The 26,582-nt window shown below is 45.2% G+C and overlaps 1 protein-coding gene across 6 annotated transcripts in view; it reads left to right on the forward strand.

Annotated features, from left to right (window-relative positions):
- LOC140201854 (transcription factor COE2) overlaps positions 1-26,582 on the forward strand; it is a 340,017-nt gene that overhangs the window by 280,881 nt on the left and 32,554 nt on the right. For all 6 annotated transcript variants that reach the window (XM_072266588.1, XM_072266587.1, XM_072266585.1 and 3 more), the window contains 2 exons: positions 223-288; positions 12,292-12,469. In XM_072266588.1, coding sequence (XP_072122689.1) covers positions 223-288; positions 12,292-12,469 — 244 coding nt within the window. The remainder of the gene's footprint in view (positions 1-222; positions 289-12,291; positions 12,470-26,582) is intronic.

Genomic DNA, 26,582 nt, shown 5'->3' on the forward strand with positions numbered 1-26,582 from the left:
CAGGACCCTCACAACATGGAGAATCTTCCCCTCTTCCTGCACTAAACATGAGACAAGATCAACAGTCAGGCACAGCAGGGCTGGTTGTAAAGATCAGGCCACCCAGAGAAATATTGACCAGGCCTGACAAGCCTATAATTAATAGGCTAAGGTGCTTGAGTTAAGTTCTGTGATCCTTTTATGACTTTATATCAGAGATTAATTGACTGCTTTATCCCACAGGAAATGTTATTGAAGAGGGCGGCAGACCTTGTAGAGGCTTTATATGGAGGACCTCCAAATAATCAGGTACTGCAGAGTGTTTACTGATTGGACTGACTACACATCAATCAAATAGAGCCAGACCTCAGAGTCCAATCATGGCACAGCACAGTGGTGCAGGTCGAGGAGCTGCTGCCTCTCAGCTCCATCGACTCGAGTTTAGTTCTGACCCGAGGGTTGGCACATCCCCCCTTCGACTGTGTGGGTTTCCCCCAAGTGCTCCTGTTTCCTCCAACATTCCAAAGGTAGTTAGGTTGGTAGGCTAACTGGCCACTGCCATCAGGATGGAGTCTACCCGGATGGAATATGAGGTGTTGACCTGAGTGTGGCCTCATCATGGCAACAGATGAGGCCGTGGAACAACATGTGGGAATGGGAATGAGTGTGGAGGTGTGTTCTGGAACCAAAGTGCCATGGATGAGAATGAAGGGAGACTAAAATGGGTTATTATAGGATTAGTGTAAATATGGATGCTTAATAGTGCAGACTTGGTGAGCTGAAGATCTGTTTCCTCACTGTGTCATTTTTTTGACTCTTATATTGCTTCAGACAAAACAGTACAATTTATAGCTGGGATGTCTGAGAAGTATAATGTAATTGAAGCCATTTAAAATCTCATCAATTTAGAATTTCATCTGAATTTCCTTAAGACTATGGGACCATAGGACATAGGAGCAGAATTAAATTCAGTTCAGGTTTAATTGTCATTCAACCATACTTGAATACCCATGAATACAGCCAAACAAGACAGTGTTACTCTGGGAACAAGGTGCAAAACACGGTACCAACAGTCATGCACAGCACAAAGCACACGTAGCACATAGAAGATAACAAGCACATAAAGATATTAGTAAGATACAGCCATGCAAAAAAAGTTCAGAACTGAGCCCTGAATGCCACAGAAACCTGCAGCTGTGCACAAACAAGAGCAAATCTGCAGATGCTGGAGATCCAAGCAAGACACAAAAAATGCTGGAGGAGCTCAGCAGGCCAGGCGGCATCCATGGAAAAGAGTACAGTCGATGTTTCGGGCCAAGACCCTTCAGCAGGACTGTGCAGCTTGTCTTCCACCAAGCAAACACTGGGGGGCAGCACTGACTGCAACCGGGACGCTGCTGCACACCGCCATGAGGCCAATTGGCCCCATCACTTCTACTCTGCCATTCGCTCAAGGTTGATTTATTTTCCCTCTCAACCTCAATCCCTGTAACCATCGATGCCCTTCCTAATCAAGAATCTACCAACCTCTGCTTTAAATATATCCAATTGCATGACCCCCACAGCCATCTGTGCAATGAATTCCAAAGACTCACCATACCCTGGCTAAAGAAATTCCTCCTCCTCTCTGTTCTAAAGGATGTCCTCTTACTCTGAGGCTGTGCCCTCTGGTCCCAGCCTCCCCAACTATGGGGAACATCCTCTCGATGTCCACTCTAAAAAGGCTTTTCAATATTCAGTAGGTTTCAATGAGATTGCCCCTCATTCTTCTAAGCTCCAGTCAGTAGCAGCCATCAAACGCTCTTTGTATATTAACCCTTTTATTCCCAGGATCATTCATCTAAATCTCATCTGGACCCTCTCCAATGCCAACACATCCTTTCTTCGATATTAGGCTGTAAACTAAAAATTGTGATCTGAGCCGAAGCCTTATAAAGCCTCTGCGTTTCATACTTGCTTTTATGGTCTAGTCCCCTGGAAATGAATGCTAACATCACATCTGCCTTTCTTACTACTGACTCAACCTGCAAGTTAACTGTTAGGGGACACTGCGCTAGAACTCCCAAGTCCCCTTACACCTCTGATTTTTTAATTTGCTCCATACTAGAAAAATAGTCTTCATTTTTTATTTCTTCTATCAAAGTGCATGACCATACGTTTCCCTACATTGTATTCCATCTGCCTCATTGCCCATTCTGCTCATCTGTCCAAGTCCTTCTGCAGCCTCCTCTGCTTATGTTAAGAGGCTGCAGAGTCTCCTCTTAGAAGTTGGGTTCAGTGAGGCACACTTGTTTTCTGTCTTGTGCACAAGTGCTGTCAAATTATGTATGTAGCCATTTTTGAACTGAATCGACTTTATTTCTTACATCCTTCACATATACGAATAAAAATCTTTATGTTATGTGTCCATCTAAATGTGCCATGTGCAATCTTAGTAATTTATAATAAATAGGACAGTGTAATATAGAGTACACTCGAATCAGTGTGAGTTCATCAGTCTGATGGCCTGATGGAAGAAGCTGTCCTGGAGCCTGTTGGTCCTGGCTTTTATGCTGCGGTACCGCTTCCTGGATGGTGGCAGCTGGAATAGATTGTGGTTGGGGTGACTCAGGTCCCCAATGATCCCACAGGCCCTTTTTACACTCCTGTCCTAGTAAATGTCCTGAATCATGGGAAGTTCACAACTAGAGATGCGCTGGGCTGTCCGCGCCATTCTCTGTAGAGTCCTACGATTAAGGGAGGTACAGTTCCCGTACCAGGCAGTGATGCAGCCAGTCAGGATGCTCTCAATTGTGCCCCTGTAGAAAGTTCTTAGGATTTGGGGGCCCTGACCAAACTTCTTCAACCGCCTGAGGTGAAAGAGACGCTGTTGTGCCTTTTTCACCACACAGCAGGTGTGTACAGACCATGTGAGGTCCTCGGTGATGTGGATGCTGAGGCACTTAAAGCTGTTTACCCTCTCAACCCCAGATCCAGTGATGTCAATAGGGGTTAGCCTGTCTCCATTCCTCCTGTAATCCACAACCAGCTCCTTTGTTTTTGCAACATTGAGGGAGAGGTTGTTTTCATGACACCATTGTGTCAGAGAGATGACTTCTTCCCTGTAGGCCACCTTGTTATTGTTTGAGATAAGGCCAATCAATGTGGTGTTGTCGGCAAGTTCTGGGCACCTTGGGGAATTCAACCTCAGTACTCTGAGCATGGCCTACTTTTGCCAGCTACTCACCATGGATCACACAGATGGAACATCCCTCTGATCTTTTTTGCTTCTTCATGACAAAACCAGGAGCAGATCAGGCAATGTCGAGGAGAGAGGATTTGAATGAAGGGTCGGTGGTGTCAGGTCAACGTCCTGCACACAGCCTCACCCAGCCTCACTGTTCAATGACCAGCCAGAACTACTTCACTGATCCAAAGGCAACTGAGACCAGAAATTCCCAGGGCTTCCGAACAATTCCCCAAGCTACCAAGGAAATTCCCTGTGTTTCCTAGAAGTTCCTGGGTCTTCCCCGAAATGACTGCAAGTGCAATCTTATATGTGCAGAACAGTATTTATACAGAAAGTATATAAAAATTGCATTCATACAAAGTCCTGATTTTTTTAAGGTTTTTATTCTTTAAATTCATTAGCAGCCATTATCAACTAAAGCTCGCGTAGCGCTCTTTGGGGGAGGGACTGGGTTGATCATCTGCTCTTCAGCATTTTCCCTACGGCACCGGGTCTGCCAACAGAGGGGGCAGCAGCGAGCTTTGTATGAGGCAACACAACCCTGGAGAAACTCAGCAAATCTATGGAAGGAAATGGGCAGTCAACATTTCAGGTCAAGACTCTTCATTTGGACTCTTCATTAGGTACATTTGTATGCATACTCGTTAATGCAAATATCTATTCAGCCAATCATGTGGCAGCAACTCAATGCATAAAAAAGCGTGCAGACATGGTCAAGAGATTCGGTTGTCATTCAGAATGGGGAAGAAATGTGATCTAAGTGACTTTGACCATGGAATGATTGTTGGCGCCAGACAGGATGGTTTGAGTATCTCAGAAACTGCTGATCTCCTGGGATTATCACGTACAACAGTCCCTAGAGTTTACAGAGAATAGTGCGAAAACCAGAAAAACATCCAGTGAGCGGCAGTTCTGTGGGCAAAAATGTCTTGTTAATGAGATAGTTTAGAGGAGAAAGTCTAGACTGGTTCAAGCTGACAGGAAGATGACAGTAACTCAAATAACCACGTGTTACAACAGTGGTGTGCAGAAGAGCGTCTCTGAATGCACAACATATTGAAACTTGAAGTGGGTGGGCTACAGCAGGAGGGGACCACGCCAGGTTCCACCTCTGTACCTAATAAAGTGGCCACCAAGTGTACTTCTGTCAGATTTTTGGAAGACAGGGGTGCAATTACACCAGTTTAGCACAGCACCTTGGAGGATGAACTCCAGCTTTTGGGTGTATTTTACTGTCGTCAAATCAGTTTCGTGAACCCCATCTTGTGAGGTTGTTGCCGCAGCCACAATGAAAACAGGACCCTGAACAGCAGCTGGTAAGCAGCACTTCGCCGAAGGAACAGCAGTGACTTGGGCTTGTCTGTTCTTGTCAAACAGCAGATCATAAAAGTTTATTATCTTCTAAACTTGCTGAGAGGTGTTAAGAGTGGAAGAATAAATGGACAAATAAACACGTAGAGAACGCTGGCGAAATGCAGCATCTATGGAAAAGAGTAAAAAGTCGATGTTTTGGGCCGAGACCCTTCGTCAGGACAAGTAAACCATTTGGTGCATTCACCTTGAAGTGCACTCTTTTGTTCGTCTGCCTATTCACCGGTTGAGCATCTTCCAGGTGATCCGTGATTATCTAAGGGATGATCGTGGATGAAAGCTGACCCATCCTCAGCTCCATAGTAGCTCCCTAAATTCTGCCATCCTAAAATTCAAAAGCAGAACCATAAGACCACAAGATATAGGAGCCGAGTTAAGGTCATTCCCTCCTTCAAGCCTTCTCTGGTGTTCAACCATGGCTGATGATTTTCCCTCAACCCGCCTTTTTCCTGCCTTCTTCCTGTAACATTTAACCCCCCTCCCTTCAATCCCTGCCTTAAATACAACCATAAATATGCAATGACTTGGCCTCCCCAGCCCTCCATGGCAACGAGTTGCATAGATTCTCCACCCGCTTCTCCTCTCAGTTCTAAAGCGACACCCCTTTATTCTGAGTCTGTCCCCTTGGACCCTGAAGGATTAGGCTGAGATTGCAGTATTGGCAGCAGAGAAACCCAACTGAAATGGCCTGCACTGAGATCTTAGAGCGTGCTTCTCTTTGCCCCTGGCTGGGTAGCTTGGCTAATTCATTGGCATCTCATGCAAGGATGCAGTGTTGAGGCTTTATGAGTGTTGAGGCTTTATGAAACACTGGTAAGGCCTCACTTGGAGAATTGTGAACAGTCTTGGGCCCCTTATCTGAGAAAGGATGTGCTGACATTGGAGAGGGTTCAGAGGAGGTTCACAGGAGTGATTCTGTGAATGAAAGGGTTACCATATAAGGACCAATTGATGGCTCTAGGCCTGTACTCACTGGAATTCAAAAAGATTGAGGGGAGATATAATTGAAACCTATCAAATGTTGAAAGACCTTGATACAGTGGATGTGAAGGTTTCCTATGGAGGGGGAGTCTAGGACCAGAGGGCACAGCCTCAGAATAGAGAGACATCCATTTTAGCCAGAGAGTGGTGAATCTGTAGAATTTGTTACCACTGGTGGCTGTGGAAGCCAAATCGTTGAGTATATCTAAGGCAGAGATTGATAAGTTCTTGACGAATCAGAAGCCAAGAGATTGGGCTGAGGGGAAATGTATCGGCTATGATAATTGGTGACACTGACTTGATGGACCAAATGGCCTAATTCTGCTCCTATATTTAATAGTCTTTGGTCCTATATTGCCTTGCAGAAGCGAGGGCTGGGCCAGGAGGTTGTATCAATCATAGAGCAGGGAAAATGCCCTTCGGCCCATCAAACCTATGCCAACATCAACCATCCAATTATACCAATCCCATTTATTCTCTCCGCCTTCACATCAATTGCCCCAACATTTTACCACTCCCCGATGCACTAGGGGCTATTTATAATGGCCATTTGTCCTACTATTCTAATCTTTGGAATGTGGGACTATCCAGACCAACCACATGGTCACGTAAACTCCACACAGACTGTGTCTGCGGTCAGGATTGACCCTAGGCCTCTCATGCTGTGAGGCAGCGGCTCTCCACCAGGCTGTGGCACTGCTCGAAAGCTGGCCTGTGCTTACAAGCGCTCACCAGCAGGGGTTACCAGAGAGCGATCCAGGCAGGTGGAAAGGATAGGTGGATTCAGTGGTGCTTCTGTCTTGTCGTACCTCGAAAGTCCCACCTGAGAGCTCCAACTTTGGGCCTAGATTAAAGCAACTAATCCGAAAATCATCTGTCTATCATCTCCCCATCCACCAACCCTGTGTATCGCCCGTCAGCTTTTGCTCCGCCCTCTTCCCTACTTTTTTATACTGGCTATCGCCCCTCTTTTGTTCCAGTCTAGACGAAGGGTCTCAACCTGAAATATCACCTGTCCATTTCCCTCCATAGATGCACAGATGCTGCCTGACCTGCTGATCTCCTCCAGAGCTTCAAATGTTGCAAATAATCTGTAACCCTGGAGACAACAGCTCAGACCAGCTGAAGCCTTCCAGCTCTAAGTGGTCTGAACCACAATCAGTGGGACTTTTACCACCAGAGCAAGCTTTATGTATTTGGTGTTGAAAAGAATAAACCTCACTAGCTATAAATTGATGTCAAACAAATGTGTGATTAATGATACATACTATAGCTGCCTCTGTTCACTTGAACTCACTGGCATTAAACCAATGCGGTCTTAGGCTTCCATCCAGATGGTTTTGGGCCTGTGGTTTTAGGCTTGATTCCAGGATGGTACATCTAATACAGAGCTGGCTGCTAAGCTACCAGCTTATTCATACTCTCATGAGTAACAACTCCTGGCATTTATGGCTACAGGAATTTTTTATTTTTTTGGATTCTTCTGGTCTACTCTTGTCCCAGATGGCAACTCATCATTGATAACTGCAGCCTGGAGGATATCCCAGGGGACTTCGAGACTAACAAGTGGAGCTTTGGATGTGGGGACAATGGCTGTTTACAGGACTGATATTCAGAGGTCTTGAAGGATCATGAATCAATTTCAGGAGTTAACTTTATTCGCCATATACATTTAGATGTAGTAGGAAATTGTTGTCGTGTTTTGATGCAACATGCAACAAAAACAACATTCAACAATTACACAGAATGAAGAATTATATGAAAGCTAAAAGTACAGATAATACCGTAAAATGTTTAGAAATACATAGAGTGGATGTGGAGAGGACGTGGGGGATTCTAGGTCCAAAGGGCACAACCTCAGGATACAAAGACGTCCCTTCAGAACAAAGATGAGGAGGAATTTCTTTAGCCAGATGGTGGTGGTGAATCTGAGGTATTCATTTACAAAGGTGGAAGGCCAAGTCATTAAGTATGTTTAAAGTGAAAGTTGATAGTTAAGGCCATCAAAGGTTTAAAGGCAGGAGAATGGGGATGCGAGGGTTGATAAATCAGCCATGATAGAATGGTGGAGCAGACAATGGGCTGAATGGCCTAATGCTGCTCCTGTGTCTTTAAGGTCATATACCAGCATGTATTTATAATGTAAACAGCATTATAAAAAGTGGTTTAAAGTGTTTATAATTCAGTGACTGAGATAATAGTGGGGTTGGGGAGGGGAGCTAAATTGATCGGATTACTTGCCTAGGGGTACAAACTTTTAATGTGATGTGAAGTTTTGTTTTAATAACTCTAAAACACGGCCAGATCCTCGCCACCCTTACAAGTCTCAGGTCCACACAAACCTGGTTCAAGGATCAACATTATTCACCGTATACATTTCCACGTACAGTATTAGGAATTTGTTGTGGCGTGTTGGTGAGGGTGAGACATACAACTCAAAACAACCTTCAACAATTAGACAGAATATAGAATTATATAAAAATAAAGTTAGAAGTACAAGCTGTTAATTATGTACTTATTGCATATTTTATAGAATAAAATACGCACAAATACATAAATACAAGTATGCATCGTTAAAAGTGGTTTAAAGTTTTTATAGTGCAGTGACTGAGGTACGAGATGAGATGCTGGCAAAGTGGGGGACTAATTAGAATGGTTGACAAGATGAACTACTGGGCAGAAGAAACGTTGAAGCAATGGCCTGGAAATGTAAAATGTAATGACTGCTTGAAAATTTAAACTCAGCTAATTAATAGAAATTGGGAATGCAATACCAATACGTGTGACCATGGTAATTCCAACCATAAAAAGGTTATTCGATTCATTGGTCTTCTTTAAAGAAAACAATCTGATGTCCTTCCTTTCTCAGGGTCATAGTTTCCAGGGGCTCAGTTTCATTCTGATTTTGGTGCTGTGTGTATGAAGTTTGCACATTCTTCCTGTGGCTAGCTGAGCTTTCTCCAGGTGCTCTGATTTCCTCCCATGTGCTGAAGTGTGCAGGGTGGTTAATTAGATTCTCTAATTGGCCTCTGGTGTATTTTAATAGGGAAAATCCAAGGAAAAAGAGATCAATTGGAGTGATATTTAACAAAATGAAGAAAGAGAAGAAACCACTGAAGTATTTTCAGATTGTTTTCCAGAAAATGAGTATGTTAGAGCCCTAGAGTTGTAGAGCATGGAAAGAGACTCTTCATTCCAGCTTTTCCATTGGTGCTTCTGCCTTGTTATACCCAAAGCCCAACTGAAGAGCTCGAACGTTAGGCCGGGATCAAAGCAACCAATGCGAAAATCATCTGCTTATCATTCCCCCAACCCCACCCAAACCACAGATCCAACTATCAAGTTCATGATGCCTATCCAAGTTGGATCCACATACCTTAATTTGGCCCAAATCCCTCCAGATCTTTTCTATTTATATACCTGTCAAAGTGTCACATGGAAATGTGGGTGAATGGTATTGCTCTGAGAGCTAGCATAGATCCGATGGGCCAAATGTTATTTACCCTTCTCCCTTACATGGGAGATATATTGGACTAGGATATTGTCATTGCTCAAGACAATGAGATTCTGGTGTTGTTCCAATCTGTGCAAAAACAGATACTTACAATACATTAAGTATGGCTTAATTTTTTAAAAATCCCATATTTGCATGCACCAAGTGACTTTGGTAGTCCATAACCTTCAAAGGCCATTGACAAGCTGGAGTGTAGCAGTATTCAGCTGCACAACAGCCCTCGGGATGAAACTATTTTTCAGTTTTACTGTCTTGGCTAAGATGTTTCTGTATCTTCTACCAGATGGCAGGAGATTGAACAGACAGTGTCCAGGATGGGATGGGATTTTAATGATGTTATGAGTGTGCCATAGGCATCGAGAGTTGTAGATAGTCTACAGATCTGGTAGTTGAGTGCCAAGGATGTACTGAGCCGTCCTAATCACACTTTGGCGTGCTTTGTGATCTGTCTTGCTGCAGCTAGAGTACCACACTGTCATTCCCTATATCAATACACTATCACACATCGATAGAAGTTGGCAGGCAATTTTTGGGTTAGATTAGCTCTCCTGATGCTCCTCAAGGTAGTATAGTCGCTATTATGCCAATGCTATCCAGGAACCATGCATTTGTGGTTCATGGTCCTTGAACTGGTGACTACTCTATGACGTTGAAATATTTTGGCCATCTAAAGGTTTAAAACAATAAAAAAGATGCTGGAGGAACTCAGTGGGTCAGGCAGCACCTGTGGAGGGAAATGGACTGTCAATGTTTTGGGTCAGGCCCTTCACCTGGACTGATAAGACATTTTGACTTGAATTGTCAATTGCTTATTTCGCTTCACAGATGCTGCCTGACCTGCTGAGATCTTTCAGCATCTTGTTTGTTGTTCCAGTTTCCAGCATCAGCAGGGTCTTGCATCTCCACGATGTTCTAGCGCACCAGATTCAGAGAGCACACGGAAAATAAATCCCACCCTCGCCGTAAACCAACAGATTTCCCTTCACAATTGATTCATTACTCAAGTTAAATTGTGTCCCACTCAGAGCTATGGGGACTTGGTAATGTGCCTGCAGGAGTTTGATAGACCAGTGTTGTCCAGGGCACTTTGGTGACTTCTCTTGGTTCTCCTTCAGGGTATCTGAGCATCTGACAGAGGAGGGAGCCCTCAAAAGCCGTTTATGCCTCACAGTTTATTAGGGTTTGAAAATCTGGATGGGAGGGCTCAGATGTTTCCATTTTCAAAAGCAAGACTGAACCACAGTCAGTACTGAGGTACAAGGCCAGAAATTAAAAATGAATGCAAAGGGCAAGGAGAAGGAGGCCATTGGATGATGTGGCCGGCAGGTGAGGTGTCAGAAAGTGATGGCTAAGCAAAGCACATGAGATGCAGACAAAAATCAGGAAATTTGGTAACAAAAACTTGCATTGTATTGTAGGAGGAAGGGAACACCAAATACAAAAATATTCCATGGTTTCATGTTTATGGAGTAAATAGGGTGACGGGATGGAGATACGTCTCTACCAAAGAGACGTCAAAGTAAATTTTGTTATCATATATGTCACCACGTACAACCGTGAGAGTCATTTTCCTCCAGGCTTCCTCAGTAAATCTATAGATTAGTAACTATTGAATATTTTACTATTAATTGATCTATAGAATAGTTCAATGAAAGATCAACCAGAGTGCAGAAGTCAACAAACCGTGCAAATGCAAATATAAATAAATAGCGATAAATAATGAGAACTTGAAATAACAAGATAAAGAGTCCTCAAAAATGAGATCATTGATTGTCGGAACATCTCAATAGATGGACAAGTGGGTGTAGTTATCCCCTTTTGTTCAAGAGCCTGATGGTTGAGGGGCAGTAACTGTTTTTGAAACTGGTGGTGCGAGCCCTGAGGCTCTTGTACTTTCTACCTGATGGCAGCAGTGAGAAAAGAGCATGGCCTGGGTGGTGAGGATCTTTGATGATAGATGTTGCTTTCCAATGACAGATGTGCTTCACAGTTGGGAAGGCTTTACCTGTGATGTACTGGGCAGAATCCACTACCTTTTGTAGGATTTGCCTTTCAGAGACATTAGTGTTTCTGTAGCGGAGGTGCTCCTTCCCTCTGCTAGCCTGGGCAAGGTGTGGCACCTGCTTAGGCCCCTCAATCAGGATCACATGAGGCCATGGGAGCAGGTGGTAGATGGTCGTATGAGCAGCTGGCGCATATCACAAGTCCAGGTTATGCGACCACTGACACCAGGCAGACAATCTCTGAAGAGTATTCATCACAGCTGGGGTCACCCATCTTAAGACCATAAGATATAGGAGCAGAAGTAGGCCATTTGGCCCACTGTGTCTGCTCTGCCATTAAATCATGGCTCATCCTTTCCTTTTTTTTTTTGGATCTCCGCCTCCCCCTCCAACTTTCAAATCCCTTACTCACTTTTCCTTCAGTTAGTCCTGACGAAGAGTCTCGGCCTGAAACGTCGACTGCACCTCTTCCTAGAGATGCTGCCTGGCCTGCTGCGTTCACCAGCAACTTTGATGTGTGTTGCTTGAATTTCCAGCATCTGCAGAATTCCTGTTGTTTTCATCCTTTTCTCCCTACCTCAGCCCCATTTTCTGGCCTTTTCCCCGTAACCTTTGATGCCTTGTCCAATCAAGAACTGATCAACCTCTGCCTTAAATACACCCAACGACCTTGCCTTCATAGCTGCCTGGGGTAATAAATTCCACAAATTCACCACCCTCTGGCTAAAGAATTTTCTCTGCATCTCTGTTTTAAATGGACACCCCTCTATCCTGAGGCTGTGCCCCCTTGTCCTACATTTCCTCACCATGGGAAACATCCTTTCCACATCTACTCTGTCTAGGCCTTTCAATATTCAAAAGGTTTGAATGAGATCCCTCTTCATCATTCTAAATTCCAGCGAGTACAGACCCAGAACCATCAGATGTTTCTCGTATGATAACCCTTTCATTAACGACTGCCCAAAAGAAGGCAATGGCAAACCACTTCTGTGGAAAAATTTGCCAAGAACAACATTGGTCATGGGACCATTACTGCCTATGTCATACGAGACGGCACATAATGGATGAAGGAATGATAAGGAAATGGGACTAGCTCAAGTATATAATTTGGTTGGCATGGTTGAGGTGGGCTGAATGTCCTCTTTCTAGGCTGTATAACTGTGCATTCCAGTCTTCAGTCTGATAATTCCTTGCACATGATGTATTTTCTACAGGAGATGATCCTGAAGAGAGCAGCTGACATCGCGGAAGCTCTGTACAGCGTCCCGCGCACCCCCAGCCAGCTTCCCGCCCTCTCCAACACTCCCAGCCACAGCAGCATGATGAGGATGAACTCGTACAGCGGCCAGCTGGGCGTTAGCATCTCAGAGTCTGCACAGGGCAACAGCCAAGGTAAGCCCGTACACGGCCACTCACTGCCATCCTTCCTGACAAATAGAGTCCCTGAGCATTGACCAAACTAGCCCGGGTTCTGATGACTCAAGTTGAGTGGTGCTTAAGTCTGGAGGCTAAACTGTGAACCTCTGGTGTCGTTGATTGATTATTTCATAATTCCTTCTTATTTTAGGTACCTGCTGTGGCCACTACCCACCCTGCCAACAGCCTTTTTCCGAAAGTTCCCTTCTGGAAAGCACCGTTAAAATTTTACACCAAATTAAAGGTTTCTTCCCCCAGGCAGTTAATCTGACCAACCATTCTAGTTATCCCATTATGCTGTAGACATTTTAAATCACTTTTTATAATGCTGTTTGCATTGCAAATACATACATTTTATTCCATATCTGCACTTTAACCTCTAAATTTATTTTTAGATAATTCTTTATTCTTTATAGTTGTTGAATGTTGTTTTTTATTGCATGTTGTGCCCTGACCAACACACTGGAGCAAATTCATAATACAGGCAAATGTCATTGTCATCATTACATGCTGTGTTGTATGACGTGGGTGATCACGGTGTTTGACCATGATTGTTCTTGGCAAATTTCTCTGTAGCAGTGGTTTGCCATTGCCTTCTTCCGGGCAGTGTCTCTACAAGATGGGCAACCCCAGCCATTGGCTGCCTGGTGTCGGTGGTCGCATAACCAGGATTTCTGATATGCACCATCTGCTCGTGCGACCAACCACCACCATCTGCTCCCATGGCATCACGTGACTCTGATTGAGGGGGCTAAGCAGGTGCTACGCCTTGCCCAAGGGTGACCCGCAGGCCGGCGGAGGGAAGGAGTGCTTTACACCTCCTTTGGTAGAGATGTGTCTCCTGCCTACTGCTCAGATGTCTAAATATAAAGCTGCTCCTTGATCCTGTTTCTGATCTGAATAGATCCCCTGATGAGACAGGCAGCCCTTCAGACCTCCGTGTCTGTACTGGTCCTCAGTCCCTCATTTACACTGATTCTACATTAATCTCATTATCTAATTCTGCTCACGTGCCCATCACACGTCCCAGTTTCTACCACTTACCGATGCACAAGGGGAAACTTACGGTGGTCGGTTGATCTACCAACCCACACACCACTGGGATATTGGAGGAAACTGGAGCACCCAGAGGAGGGTCACAGGGTCACGGGGGGGCGTTCGGACTCCACCTCGACAGCAGAGAAGGTCAAGATCAATGGAAAAGTGATGCAGGGGTTCCACTAGCTACTCCAATGTGAAAACAGATCGGCTTCCTTAGATTTAGATGATGAGGACACGCAGTCCTCTTTTATTGTCATTTGGTAATGCATGCATTAAGAAATGATACAATGCTTCTCCAGGATTACATCACAGAAACATATGACAAACCGACTGAAAAACTGACAAAAACCACATAATTATAACATATAGTTACAACAGTGCAAAGCAATACCGTAATTTGATAAAGAACAGACCATGGGCACAGTAAAAAGTCTCAAAGTCTCTCGGAAGTCCCATCATCTCACGCAGACGGTGAACCTCCAGCGCCGCAAAGTTGCCGATGCAGCATCCTGAAAGCATCCGACCACAGTCCGACTCCGAGTCCGTCCGAAAACTCCGAGCCTCCGACCAGCTCTCCGACACTGAGCACCATCTCTGCCGAGTGCTTCAACTCCAGCCCCGGCAATAGGCAATAGGCAAAGCCGAGGATTTGGGGCCTCCCCCTCCAGAGATTCTCGATCGCACAGTAGCAGCGGCAGCGAAGCGGGCATTTCAGAAGTTACTCCAGGTGTTCCTCCGTGCTTCTCACAGCTATCTCCATCAAATCAGGATTGTGCACGGCCCCTAGTTAACACATACGATATCATTCAGAACGGCCGCGCGCGCTGCGTTGCGCCGCCATCTTCTCCTCCCTCCTTCATATTGAATCTGAGCTCTCCGTTGGTCAGGATCGACCATGGATGTTGTATCCTAGCTGTCTAGATAAGCAAGCCAGGGCAGAACGATATGGGGAGCAAGCTGTTGCCCATGCAGCAAGCTCTCCATCTCCACGCATCTAATGAACCCAAAGGAACGGAAGCGACCGATGGAGCTTGGCACCAGGACCAGCGCAGGAGTGGCCAGTCAGCATTGAACTCAATGTAGGATAGCTCCAGATTTTTCCCTTGGGGTTTACTTCCAGAGCCTACTCCATTAGGGAATACAGCTGCAGGGCAGCGGAGATGTGAGATCAGAGCTTCCCTTCTCCTGGTTGAGCTGTTAACCATGGCTGATGAGCCCCATCTGCCCAAAACGACTAGTTCTAAAGTGGCGGTAACTCACCTTTGGCCCTTCTGCTGTCAGTAGAAACGGCTCTGCTGGGTTTAGTAGCTAAGCCACACGTGAAGGCCAGGAGCTGGACTTGGTTGTCAGAGGCTACTCAAGAGTGGGAACATTTAATAGGTAGTGGGGGTTTATCCCCTTTAACACCCCCGGCTGTAACAGCCTGAAGGAACCTTCTTCCTTCACTAGCAGAGCTCTATGTCCTAGAAATCTCTCACCAACAGCACAGTGGAAGCAACTTCGCCAGAAGAACTGTGGAAGGGTCGTTCCTACCACCTCTCAATAGTGATGGGCAGATGGCCCTGCTAGGAACTCCACTAATACCACAGTAAGCTGAAGAAGTTTCACAGCCCAATAGCTCAAAAGATCTTTCTTACTATTTGAGACAGGAGCGCTAGATGAATTTTCTTGCTTTTAACAGTCATTCTGAGCTCTGAGTAGGTTTAAAGACTGCAAAAGTATCAGCGGAATCCTTGCTGAAGATATCACTGTCCAAATTCCCCTCCCGTCGTCTCAGGAAATCATCATGTGTCATTGTGGCTGCGCAGATGTGCGGAGTGGGCGCAGGGTGCTGTGAAGTTTCTCAACAATAGTCTTGTTGTGCTGGGAATGAGTTTAACACACATACATACACAGTGATTGGGAGACCATTGGAGTAGCTTGTTAACTGTGAAATCACTTATGAGGAATATGTTGGCCCTCTCCGTAGTTCAGTCTTTGTTGTTATTACTCCCACTGAGAAGTTGTAGAAAGCTCAACTGAGCCTGTCATTTGATCTATTAGTTTCCCGATGTGTTGCAGTGCGTGGTTTGGTGCCAAATCAAGGCGGATCAGAGAGAGAAGTGGAAAATAAAGGAGAGAGGAGAGCGAGAGAAAGAGGAGAGGGGGAGGGAGGAAGAGGGGAAGAGAGAGAGAAAGAAAGAGTTTGAGGGAAAAGGAGAGAGTGGAAGAGGGTGGGGTTGGAGAAAGAGAGAGTGCAGAGTAAATTTATTATCAAAATACAGATATGTGACGATGTTACGATATACTACTTCGTACTACCCAGGCATTTACAGGGAAAAAAAACACAACAGAATTTTATGGGAAGCTATACAGATACAGACAAGCAACCAATGTGCAAAATAAGCCAAATAAAAACAATATTGAGAACATGAGTTGTAAAGAGTCCTTGAATGTGAGCCAGTAGGTGGTAGAATGTTGAGAGAGAGCGAGGACTGATGGCTTCACATTTTACTTTGTGAGCAAGCCAAGACACAGCAGTGTAACAGATACTGAATTGTGCAGATATTAGTAGAAATTTATTCTTTCTTCCATGGTCCACTGTTCTCTCCTATCAGATTCCTTCTCTTCACCTACCTTCTTCCTCACCTGGTCTCACCTATCACCTATCACCCTGCTCCTTCTTATTCTGGCTTCTGTTTCCATCCGTTCCAGTCTTGATGAAGGGTCTTGGCCTGAAATGTTGACAGTTTGTTCCCCTCCATAGATGCTGCCTGATCTGCTCAGTTCCCCCAGCATTTTGTGTGTGTGTGTTGCAGCAGGATCGCTCTGGGTGTTAACTGGGCACCTTAACTTGGAGTAACTGCAACGAACATAAACCTGCCACTGTCAAGTTCACCTTTCCACCACACCTTCTCTGTGGTACCATCTGCTTCATGGATCATTCAGTGTTATTTCAAACACACTAATGGAGCAAAGTTCAGTGCACAAGTTTGTCTTGAAATGTGTCATACTTCCTGAGACTTGCTTTCCTTGGATTGACATTGTGACTGTAGAACTAGGATACCATGTGAAATACTAACCGTAGTCAGATGGCATAGCCTCAGATAGAGGGACATCCCTTTGGAACAGAGATGAGGAGCAATTTCTTTAACTAGATGGTGGTGAATTGGCGGACTTCATTGCCACAGATAGCTGTGGAGGCCAAGTCATTGGGTATATTTAAAGCAGAGGTTGATAGTTTCTTGATTAGTAAAGGTGTCAAAGGTTACAGGGAGAAGGCAAGAAAAGGAGGTTGAGAGGGATAATAAATCAGCCATGATGGAATGACAGAACAGACCCAATGGGCTGAATGGCCTAATTCTGCTCCTATTGTACTGAGCAAAAGTCTTAGGCACGTGTAAAAAAATTTCCGTAAAGCGAAGATGCTTTCAAAAATAGTAAAATGATAAATTTCAAAATATCAAAAAAAAAATGCTATAAAGAGCAGCAAACAGTAACAAACTAAATTAATCAATATTTGTTGTGGCCATACTTTGCCTTTAAAACCACATCAATGTTGTGCAGGTTTGTAAGAAAATCGGCTGGTAGGTCGTTCTTAGCATTCTTGGAGAACTTTCCACAGTTCTTCTGCTGGTTTTGGCTGTCTTGCTTGCTTCTGTCTCTCCAGGTAATCCCACACTCCTTGATGATGTGGAGATCAGGGCTCGGTGGAGGCTATACCATCTGAAACCCTACAAAAATCTAGGGTGCCTAAGACTTTTTCACAGTACTGTATGTCTTAAGGTCTATTCCCTATTCTATCCTTAGACCTGTCTAAATGCCTTTTAAATCTTGTTATGCTACCTGCCCAATATTGATAACTGAAGGCACTGTGGAATTGGCACTGAGCAGGAGCAGATCAACTTACATATTGGATGACAGAGAGGCCAGGTGACCTATTCCTGCTACTTTCTTGTATGCTCGTGGCTGCTTATTATTTCATGGCCAACCATGGCTCCCATTCAGCTTTAGGTAGGCTGGGTATTGTTGATGAATCTTCTGGAGTCACGAGGCAGTTCTCTTGAGCTTATTGGATAGGCCGCCTGCCTGTGACTCAAAAGAATTGGGAGTTAGACCATAGACCATAGACCATAAAACATAGCAGCAGAATAGGCCATTCTGCCCATTGAGTCTGCTCCACCATTCCATCATGGCTGATTTATTATCCCTCTCAACCCCATTCTCCTGTCTTCTCCCCATAACCTTTGATTGTTATCAAGCACTTGTCAATCTCTACTTTAAATCTTCTCAATGAATTCGCCCCAGAGTCGTCTGTGACAACGAATTCCCATTTATTTATTTATTTAATCTATTTAGAGATGCAGTGTGGAAGATTTTCCAGCCCAATGAGTCACACTGCCCAGCATCCCACATATTTAACCCTAGCTTAATCAACAATTTACAATGACCAACTAATCTACAACCGGTAAGTCTTTGGACTGTGGGAGGAAACCAGAGCACCCTGAAGAAATCCATGTGGTCACGGGGAGAACATGCATAGTATTACAAATTGCGACAGAATTGAACTCTGATCTTTGGAATGCCCCGAGCTGTAATCGCATCATACCCAGACATCCCACCCTGCAAAAACTCATTTCAGGGAGGTAGCACCATCAATTTGCGGGAGACTCCCGGAACTTCTGAGAGAGATGGGATGTCTGCAATAGAGTAGCTCCTTAGCAGCTAGCCACCCAGTTTAAATAACGTTAGCTATGCCATTGAACGAATGACACCTGTTAAACTCACCTCAACATGTCTTTTACAGTCTTAACCCACCATGGGCAATAGAAAATTCACTGTGCAAACAGTGCAGCGAGCAACACTGTCATTATTTTTGACCCCTATTAGGCAGGGGTACACTTTAGGGTAGTCTGGGGTGACGTATGCTTTATATTTTCTTTTTTTGGAACACTCTCCCATGGCGCTCTATCTCTCTCTTGCGCTGTCTCTCTCTCTCTCTGTCTCTCTCACTCTTGCGCTTGCTCTCTCTTGCTCTCTCTCTAGTGGTCATTCTCGTGTGCTCTCTCTCTCTCTCTCTCTCTCTCGCTCTCAAAAAAATTGATTTCCGGGATATTGTATATAATTTGCGGGCATCAGGGAGCCACTATTAATATGCGGGAGACTCCCGGAACTTCCGGGAGAGGTGGGATGTCTGCATACCAACCAAGATGCTACTGTGCTGCTCCACAGCAAAGTTGGCTCATGTTATGCTGCTGGATATCTAGAAGTAAGGAAGTCATTTTGCAAAGGCAATGTGTCTTAGTAGCCTGGAGAATTATGTATAGCTTTGGTTTCCTTAACAAAGAAAGGATGTTCTTCATGATAGGAATGCAGTGGAGATTCATTGGGCTGTTTCTAGGGATAGTGGGTGTTTTTCTATGAGGAGATATTGTCTGGAATAGGACAGTATTGCCAGAAGAAAGTGACGGAGTCTTGCAAACCATGTTGCTGGGATTGATCTGTGAGGCTGTGGACTCGTTTTGGGGGACTTTGAGGTTCATGTGCTCCTGGATTCTGGTTACTCTTTTTTTTCTGTTTTTGAGCAGTTTGATTGGGGCGATTGATTTTGGCAAAGATTGGCTCTGGACTGCTGAACTGAACTAAACTGAATACAACTGGTTTGATGTTTGATATTCTATGTGTAGTTTGCTTGCTTTTTGCTGCTTGCGCAACTTGTTCTTTTTCTTGTGCGTTGGGTCTTTGATGTTTTCTGTGAACAGGTTCCATGGTGGTTCTTTATTTTGTGGTTGCCTGCGAGAGGACAAGTCTGAGAGTTATTCTGTATACCTACTTCAATAATTAATGTATTTTGATACTTTGTATTCTTTAGTTTAGAAGAACGAGATTTCATCATAACTTGGAAAACTCTTAAAGAGATTGTCAGGGAGGATGCTTGCCTTGGCTGAAGGTTCTCGGACCAGGATTTGAGAATAAAGGGGAGACTATTTAGGACTGAGATGATGAGGTTAGCACATCTGTGGAATTCCTTTAACAGGAGTACTGTAGAGCCTCAGTCGTTGAGTTAATTCAGTACAACTGATAGATACCTGGATGTTAAAGGAATGATGGGATTGTGCAGGAAGGTGGAACTGAGGGACAAATCTCCCATGATGAATGTTGCTGTAGGCTTGAAAGGGTAAGATGGCTTACTCCTACTCCATATGAAGGGTCGTGACCTGTAACGTTGACTGGCCATTTCCCTCCATTGATGCTGCTTGGCCTGCTGAATTCCTCCAGCATCTGCATTCCCTTGTGTCTCTACTCTGCTCCCATAGAGACACAGTCGGCTGCAAATGCTGGAATCTTGAGGAGTCAGATGCTTATCTGAATGCTCCTTTTTGTTATCCTCAAAGCTCCTGAAACCAGATGAGGCCTTCCATTGGTCAGAGTTGACTATGGATGTTGCATCCTAGCTGTCTAAGTGATACACAAGCCAGGCAGTACGATGTGAAGAGCAAGCTGTTCCCCATGCGGGAGGATCCATCTCCCAACTTAACTGATGAATCCAAAGACATACAGTTTGGCACCACCAGCATCACAGGAGTTGCCAGTCAGCGTTGAACTCAATGTAGGACTGCCTTAGGGACTCCAGCTCTGGATTTTTCCTTGGGGTTTTCTCCCGAGTCTTCCTAAGAGTGTGTATGGCTATAAGGCGGTGGGGGATCGAGATCAGAATTTTCCTTCTCCTGAATGAGCTGCCAACCATGACTGACGAGCCCCATCTGCTCAAAACAGTTGATTTTAAGGCACCAGTAACCTGCCTTTGCTCCTTTTCCTGTCAGTAGAAACGGTTCCACTGGGCTTAGTAGCCAAGCCACATGTGAAGCCGAGAGCTGGACTTAGATGTCAGAGGCCGTTTGAGACTCACACTAGTGCGAGCATTTAATAGGCAGTGGGAGCTTATCCCCAGTAAGGAACCTGAAGCCAGATATTGTTTCTGTAAAGAGCACAAAGAAGAATTTGTGGCTCTGTGTAAGAGGTACGATTAGTGAAGTGCCACAGTTAATCTACTGGGGGAAGACTGGTGTCGGTTTTCCAGATGAGGCAGTGTTGCTGCAGGCTTTCAACCCAAAACCTCGACAACTTCTTCCCTCCCTCACATGCTGCTCAGCCTGCTGAGCTTCTTTAGCAGATTGTCACTCTAATTCCAGCATCTGCTGTCTCTTATGCCTTGTAGTGAAATAATCTTATCAATACAACACACACAAAATGCTGGAGAAACTCCTGAGCTCCTCTAGCATTTTGTGGGTGTTGTTCTAGATCTCCAGCAACTGCAGGATCTCTTATATCTAATCCTATTGCTACTTGTTCAATGTTTCACCAGGTTCCTTGTCGGTCTCCAGTTTACATTTAGAGTCATAGAAAAGTACAGCTCCGAAACAGGCTCTTCGGCCCATCTCGTCCATGCCAAACTATTTAAACTGCCTACTCCCATCGACCCACACCGGGTCCATAGCCCTCCATAACCCTACCATCCACATACCTGACCAAACTTCTCTTCAACATTGAAATCAAGCTCGCATGCACCACTTGAGCTGACAGCTCATTCCACACTCTCACGGCCCTCTGAGTGAAGAAGTTTCCCCTCATGTTCCCCTTAAACTTTTCACCTTTCCCCCTTAACCCAAGACCTCCAGTTGTAGGCCCACCCAATCTCAGTAGAAAAAGACAGTTTGCATTACCCTATCTATACCCCTTATAACTCTGTATACCTCTATCAAATCTCCTATCAGTTTTCTACGTTCCAAGGAATAAAGCCTTAACCTATTCAATCTTTCCGTAAAACTCAAGTCCTCCAGTCCCAGCAACATCTTTGTAAATCTTCTCTTTCCTTTCAAGAACCTCTTGGCTAACAGGGTTAACTTACTGCCCGGGCAGTCCTGAGACCAAGGCCAACAATCCAGAGACCTGACTTCAAAGCTGGAGACCTGTAGAATTTAAATTCAATTACTAATTTCAGACAATGCCAGTAACAATAACAAAAAACAAGAAAATGGGAGGAATGGTGGTGCCGTGATGAGTGCAGTCATTTTACAGCACTAGTGATCACCGATCGGGGTAATAGTTAGTGGTTGTACTCTGTGGGACACATCACATTTGGCCATCGTCACTGTCAATACTTAGTCCTGAGAAAGAAAATAAAAGCCTTGCAGAGACTGAGTTTGTAATGGTGATAGGGGTTTTCACTGTGTACAATCGGACCAGGACCGGACAGAGATGATTGGAGTAGGAGGTCTCTCGTTGTATCCAGCTTGTCACCGTCAACCGTGACCTTCAGAGTCCCATGTCCCATCCGGCAAACAGCCGGCATCAATCAACAAAATTAGCAAGTAGGAGGGAGGCTGCATTCTTTTGCAATAAAGACATTTTTCGTGACTCAGTTAATTTTAATTTCTGTCCATTATTCCTGCAACATGACCGTCACTGGCTGTCCCTGAGGAGTCACTAAATGTAGGTCTGGAATTGACGTGTAGGCCAGTTCATGTAACAAAACCACAAGAAACCAAGTTGTGGATGCAGTTTGGCACATCCCAGAAACCAGAGTCTCCTCCACAGGCTCTGCCCACACGCTGCAGTAAACCAGCCAATAGACTCAAAGATCCATCCCACCCCAGACACTCTCTCTTCCCTGCCCCCCATTGGGAGGCAATAAAAAAAGGCCTGAAAGCATATACCACCAAACTCTGTTTCAGTCCTGCTGTTATAACACTATTGAATGCCACCCCCCACCCCCCCGTATGAGAAGATGGACTGTTGAGCTCACACCCTACCACATTAAAGCCTTGCGCTGTATTATTTGCCTGCACTGCACTTTCTCCGTAACTGTAACACTCTACTCTGCATTATTTTGAAAGGCCTCAGTAGAGTGGATTTGGAGAGGATGTTTCATATGGCGGGGGAGTCGAAGACAAGAGGACAGAGCCTCAGAATAGAGCGGTGTCCTTTTAGAACGGAGATGAGGAGGAATTTCTTTAGCCAGAGAGTAGTGAATCTGTGGAATTCGTTGCCATGGGTGGCTGTGGAGGCCAAGTCATTGGGTATACTTAAGGCAGAGGTTGATAGCTTCTTGATTAGTCAGGGCATGAAGGAATACAGGGAGAAGGCAGGAGATTGGGTCTGAGAGGGAAAGTGAATTAGCCATGATGAAATGGCAGAGCAGACTTGATGGGCCAAATGGCCCAATTCTGCTCCTATATCTTATAGTCTTACTCTGTTATTGTTTTCCCCTGAACTACCTCAATGCACTTTGGTAATGAAGTTATCTGTATGGGTGACGTGCAAAACAAAGTTTTTTCCCTGTACTACCGGGAGGTCCAGGAGCCTGAAGACACACACTCAATGTTGTAAGAACAGCTTTTTTCCCTTTGCTATCAGATTTCTGAAGAGACTGTGAACCAACCCATGAACACCACCTCACTATTTTTGTTCTCGTTCGCACTACTTATTTAGTCATAGTCATAATCATACTTTATTGATCCTGGGGGAAATTGGCTTTCGTTACAGTTGCACCATAAATAATTAAATAGTAATAAAACCATAAATAGTTAAATAGTAATACGTAAATTATGCCAGGAAATAAGTCCAGGACCAGCCTATTGGCTCAGGGTGTCTGACCCTCTACAACTCCTCCCTTAGATGGCCACAGGCAGGAATGACTTCTTATGACGCTCAGTGTTGCATCTTGGTGGAATGAGTCTCTGGCTGAATGTACTCCTGTGCCCACCCAGTACATTATGTAGTGGATGGGAGACATTGTCCAAGATGAGATGCAACTTGGACAGCATCCTCTTTTCAGACACCACCGTGAGAGAGTCCAGTTCCATCCCCACAACATCACTGGCCTTACGAATGAGTTTGTTGATTCTGTTGGTATCTGCTACCCTCAGCCTGCTGCCCCAGCACACAACAGCAAACATGATCGCACTGGCCACCACAGACTCGTAGAACATCCTCAGCATCGTCCGGCAGATGTTAAAGGACCTCAGTCTCCTTAGGAAATAGAGACGGCTCTGGCCCTTCTTGTAGACAGCCTCAGGGTTCTTTGACCAGTCCAGTTTATTGTCAATTCGTTGTCAATTCATAACCCCAGGTATTTGTAATCCTCCACCATGTCCACACTGCTCCCCTGGATGGAAACAGAGGTCGCTGGTACCTTAGCTCTCCTCAGGTCTACCACCAGCTCCTTAGTCTTTTTCACATTAAGCTGCAGATAATTCTGCTCACAACATGTGACAAAGTTTCTTACCGTAGCCCTGTACTCAGCCTCATCTCCCTTGCTGATGCATCCAACTATGGCAGAGTCATCAGAAAACTTCTGAAGATGACAAGACTCTGTGCAGTAGTTGAAGTCTGAGGTGTAAGTGGTGAAGAGAAAGGGAGACAAGACAGTCCCCTGTGGAGCCCCAGTGCTGCTGATCACTCTGTCGGACACACAGTGTTGCAAGCTCATGTACTGTGGTCTGCCAGTCAGGTAATCAAGAATCCATGACACCAGGAAAGCATCCACCTGCATCGCTGTCAGCTTCTCCCCCAGCAGAGCAGGGCGGATAGTGCTGAACGCACTGGAGAAGTCAAAAAACATGACCCTCACAGTGCTCGCTGGCTTGTCCAGGTGATATTTAAAATATTATACCTATTGCTGCCACAAAACAACCAATTTCATAACATTCAAGTATTGACAATGATATTAAACCTGACTCTGATGTGATGGTATTAACTCAATTTACCAGGCTACAGCAAATTTACTTTCCTGCTCTTCAGCAAGTGTTTTACCTAATTCAAGTAACGTTTCTGTTTTACCTTGAACTGTACACAGAGAGTTTTGGGCTGGTCAGCCAGTTCCATTCCTTCACTCTCTCTCTCTCTCGGAGGTAATGAGTCACATTCTTCTGTGGCTTACCCAGCAGGTGTCTAAATATTCAGTCAGATGATTCACTGGAGAAACACAACGGGTCAGGAAGCATCTATGGAGGGAAATGGGCAATTCCTTTCACCTGGTCCCAGAATTCCAGACCTCCTCTAAGCCGACTGACTATATTGGTGCTTCGGGACACTAACCCACACACCACCAGGTTCAGGAACAGTTGTTATCCTCAGCATCAGGCTCCTGAACCTGTGAAGATAACGTCACTCACCTCAACTTTGAACTGACTCCGCAAACTATGGACTCACTTTCAAGGGCTAACAACTCGTGTTCTCAGAACTATTTATTTATTTACTTACTCATTGCATTTAAACAGCTTGTTGGGGATCTGGTTCGGAGGGGCCGAGGCGTGCAACAAGAACTGGCGGGAGCGGACTGCCAAGGTGAAACAGAAACTGGGACTGTGGGGAGGGCGCTCCCTGTCGATAACGGGCAGGAACCTGGTCATCAGGTGTGAGGTGCTCTCAGGGCTGCTGTACTTGGCGCAGGTCTGGCCCGTCCCCCGCTCCTACAGCTCGGAAATCACCCGGGCTGTCTTCAGATTCGTCTGGGGATCCAAGATGGAGCGGGTGAGACGGACCGCCATGCACAAGTCCCTGGACAATGGGGGCAAGAACGTCCCCAATGTCGCCCTCACCCTGATGGCCAGCTTCGTGTGTGGCTGCATCAGGTTGTGCGTGGATCCCAGATATGTGGGCACCAAGTACCACTATGTGCCCAGGTTCTACCTGTCGCCCTGGCTACGAAGGATGGGTCTGGCCCCACTCCCGCGCAACGCCCCCGTCAGCTGGTCGTTGCCCCCTTACCTGTCCTTCGTAGAAAAATTCTTCAAGACCAACGCATTTGACCACAGGGCCATCAGGCAGTGGTCGGCACGTAGTGTCCTGCAGGCACTGCAGGAGAAGGACGTGATGGACACAGTGGGGTGGTTCCCTGAGCAGACCGTCCAGTTCATCTGGCAAAATGCCTCATCGCCAGATCTCACAAACAGGCACAAAGACCTCGCCTGGCTGGCGGTGAGAGGGGCCCTCCCAGTCAGATCCCTCCTGTACGCCCGGAACATTTCCTCCACACCCCACTGCCCACGGGAGGACTGTGATGGGGTGGAGTCAGTGGCTCACCTCTTTGCACACTGTGGGTTCGCAAAGAAGGTGTGGAAGAGAATGGAAGGGACAGTACTAAGATTCATGCCCAGCAGCTGCGTAACCGAGGACTCCGTGATCTACGGGCTGTTCCCGGGGACGCACACGGAGACCAACATCCGGTGCTGCTGGCAGATCATCAATTCGGTGAAAGACGCTCTTTGGTCGGCCCGAAACTTGATGGTCTGCCAGCTGACGGAGATGTCCGTGACTGAATGCTGCCGACTGGCACACTCTCGTCTGCAGGAGTACGTTCTGAGGGATGCACTCAAACTTGGTGCAGCCACCGCGAAGGCCCGGTGGGGAAGGACCACAGTTTAACGTTCATCACCCGTAGGAGGGGGAGAGGTTGGGTGGGGAGGAGACCTACCCTCATCAGCGGTGTGGACAGATAATCAACATGGTGCCCAAGGAGTGGGTGCAATTGTTAATTTGGGAAAGTATTAGAGCCATTGCCTGCCTTTATTGTTGAAAATTTTGATTGTTAATAAGTCTTAACACTTGACCAAGAGTTGAGAGTAAACGCATGATTTACTGTAAACATCTTTCATTTGTAAATGAACAGAGTCAACGCAAAATTTTATTGTTAATAACTGTATTGAATAAGGATTCACAGTCAACGAATGGTTTTCTTTTTCTGTATGTAATTATTTTTATTGTGTAATATTTCTGAATAAAGTATTTTTGGAAAAAAAAAAAATTTAAACAGCTTGTCTTCTGTTGTACATTTATTGTTTGTCTGTCGTTGTGTCTCATTTTTCATTGATTCTATTGTATTTCTTTGGTCTACTGTGAACGCCTGCAAGAAAATGAATCACAGGGAAGTATACGGTGACATATATGTACTTTGATCATAAATTTACTAGAAAATGAATCGCAGGATAGTATATGGTAACCTATATGTACTTTGATAATAAATTTACTAGAAAATGAATCGCAGGATAGTATATGGTGACCTATA

Source organism: Mobula birostris, chromosome 8 (assembly GCF_030028105.1).
Source record: "Mobula birostris isolate sMobBir1 chromosome 8, sMobBir1.hap1, whole genome shotgun sequence".
NCBI classification, from domain to species: domain Eukaryota; kingdom Metazoa; phylum Chordata; class Chondrichthyes; order Myliobatiformes; family Myliobatidae; genus Mobula; species Mobula birostris.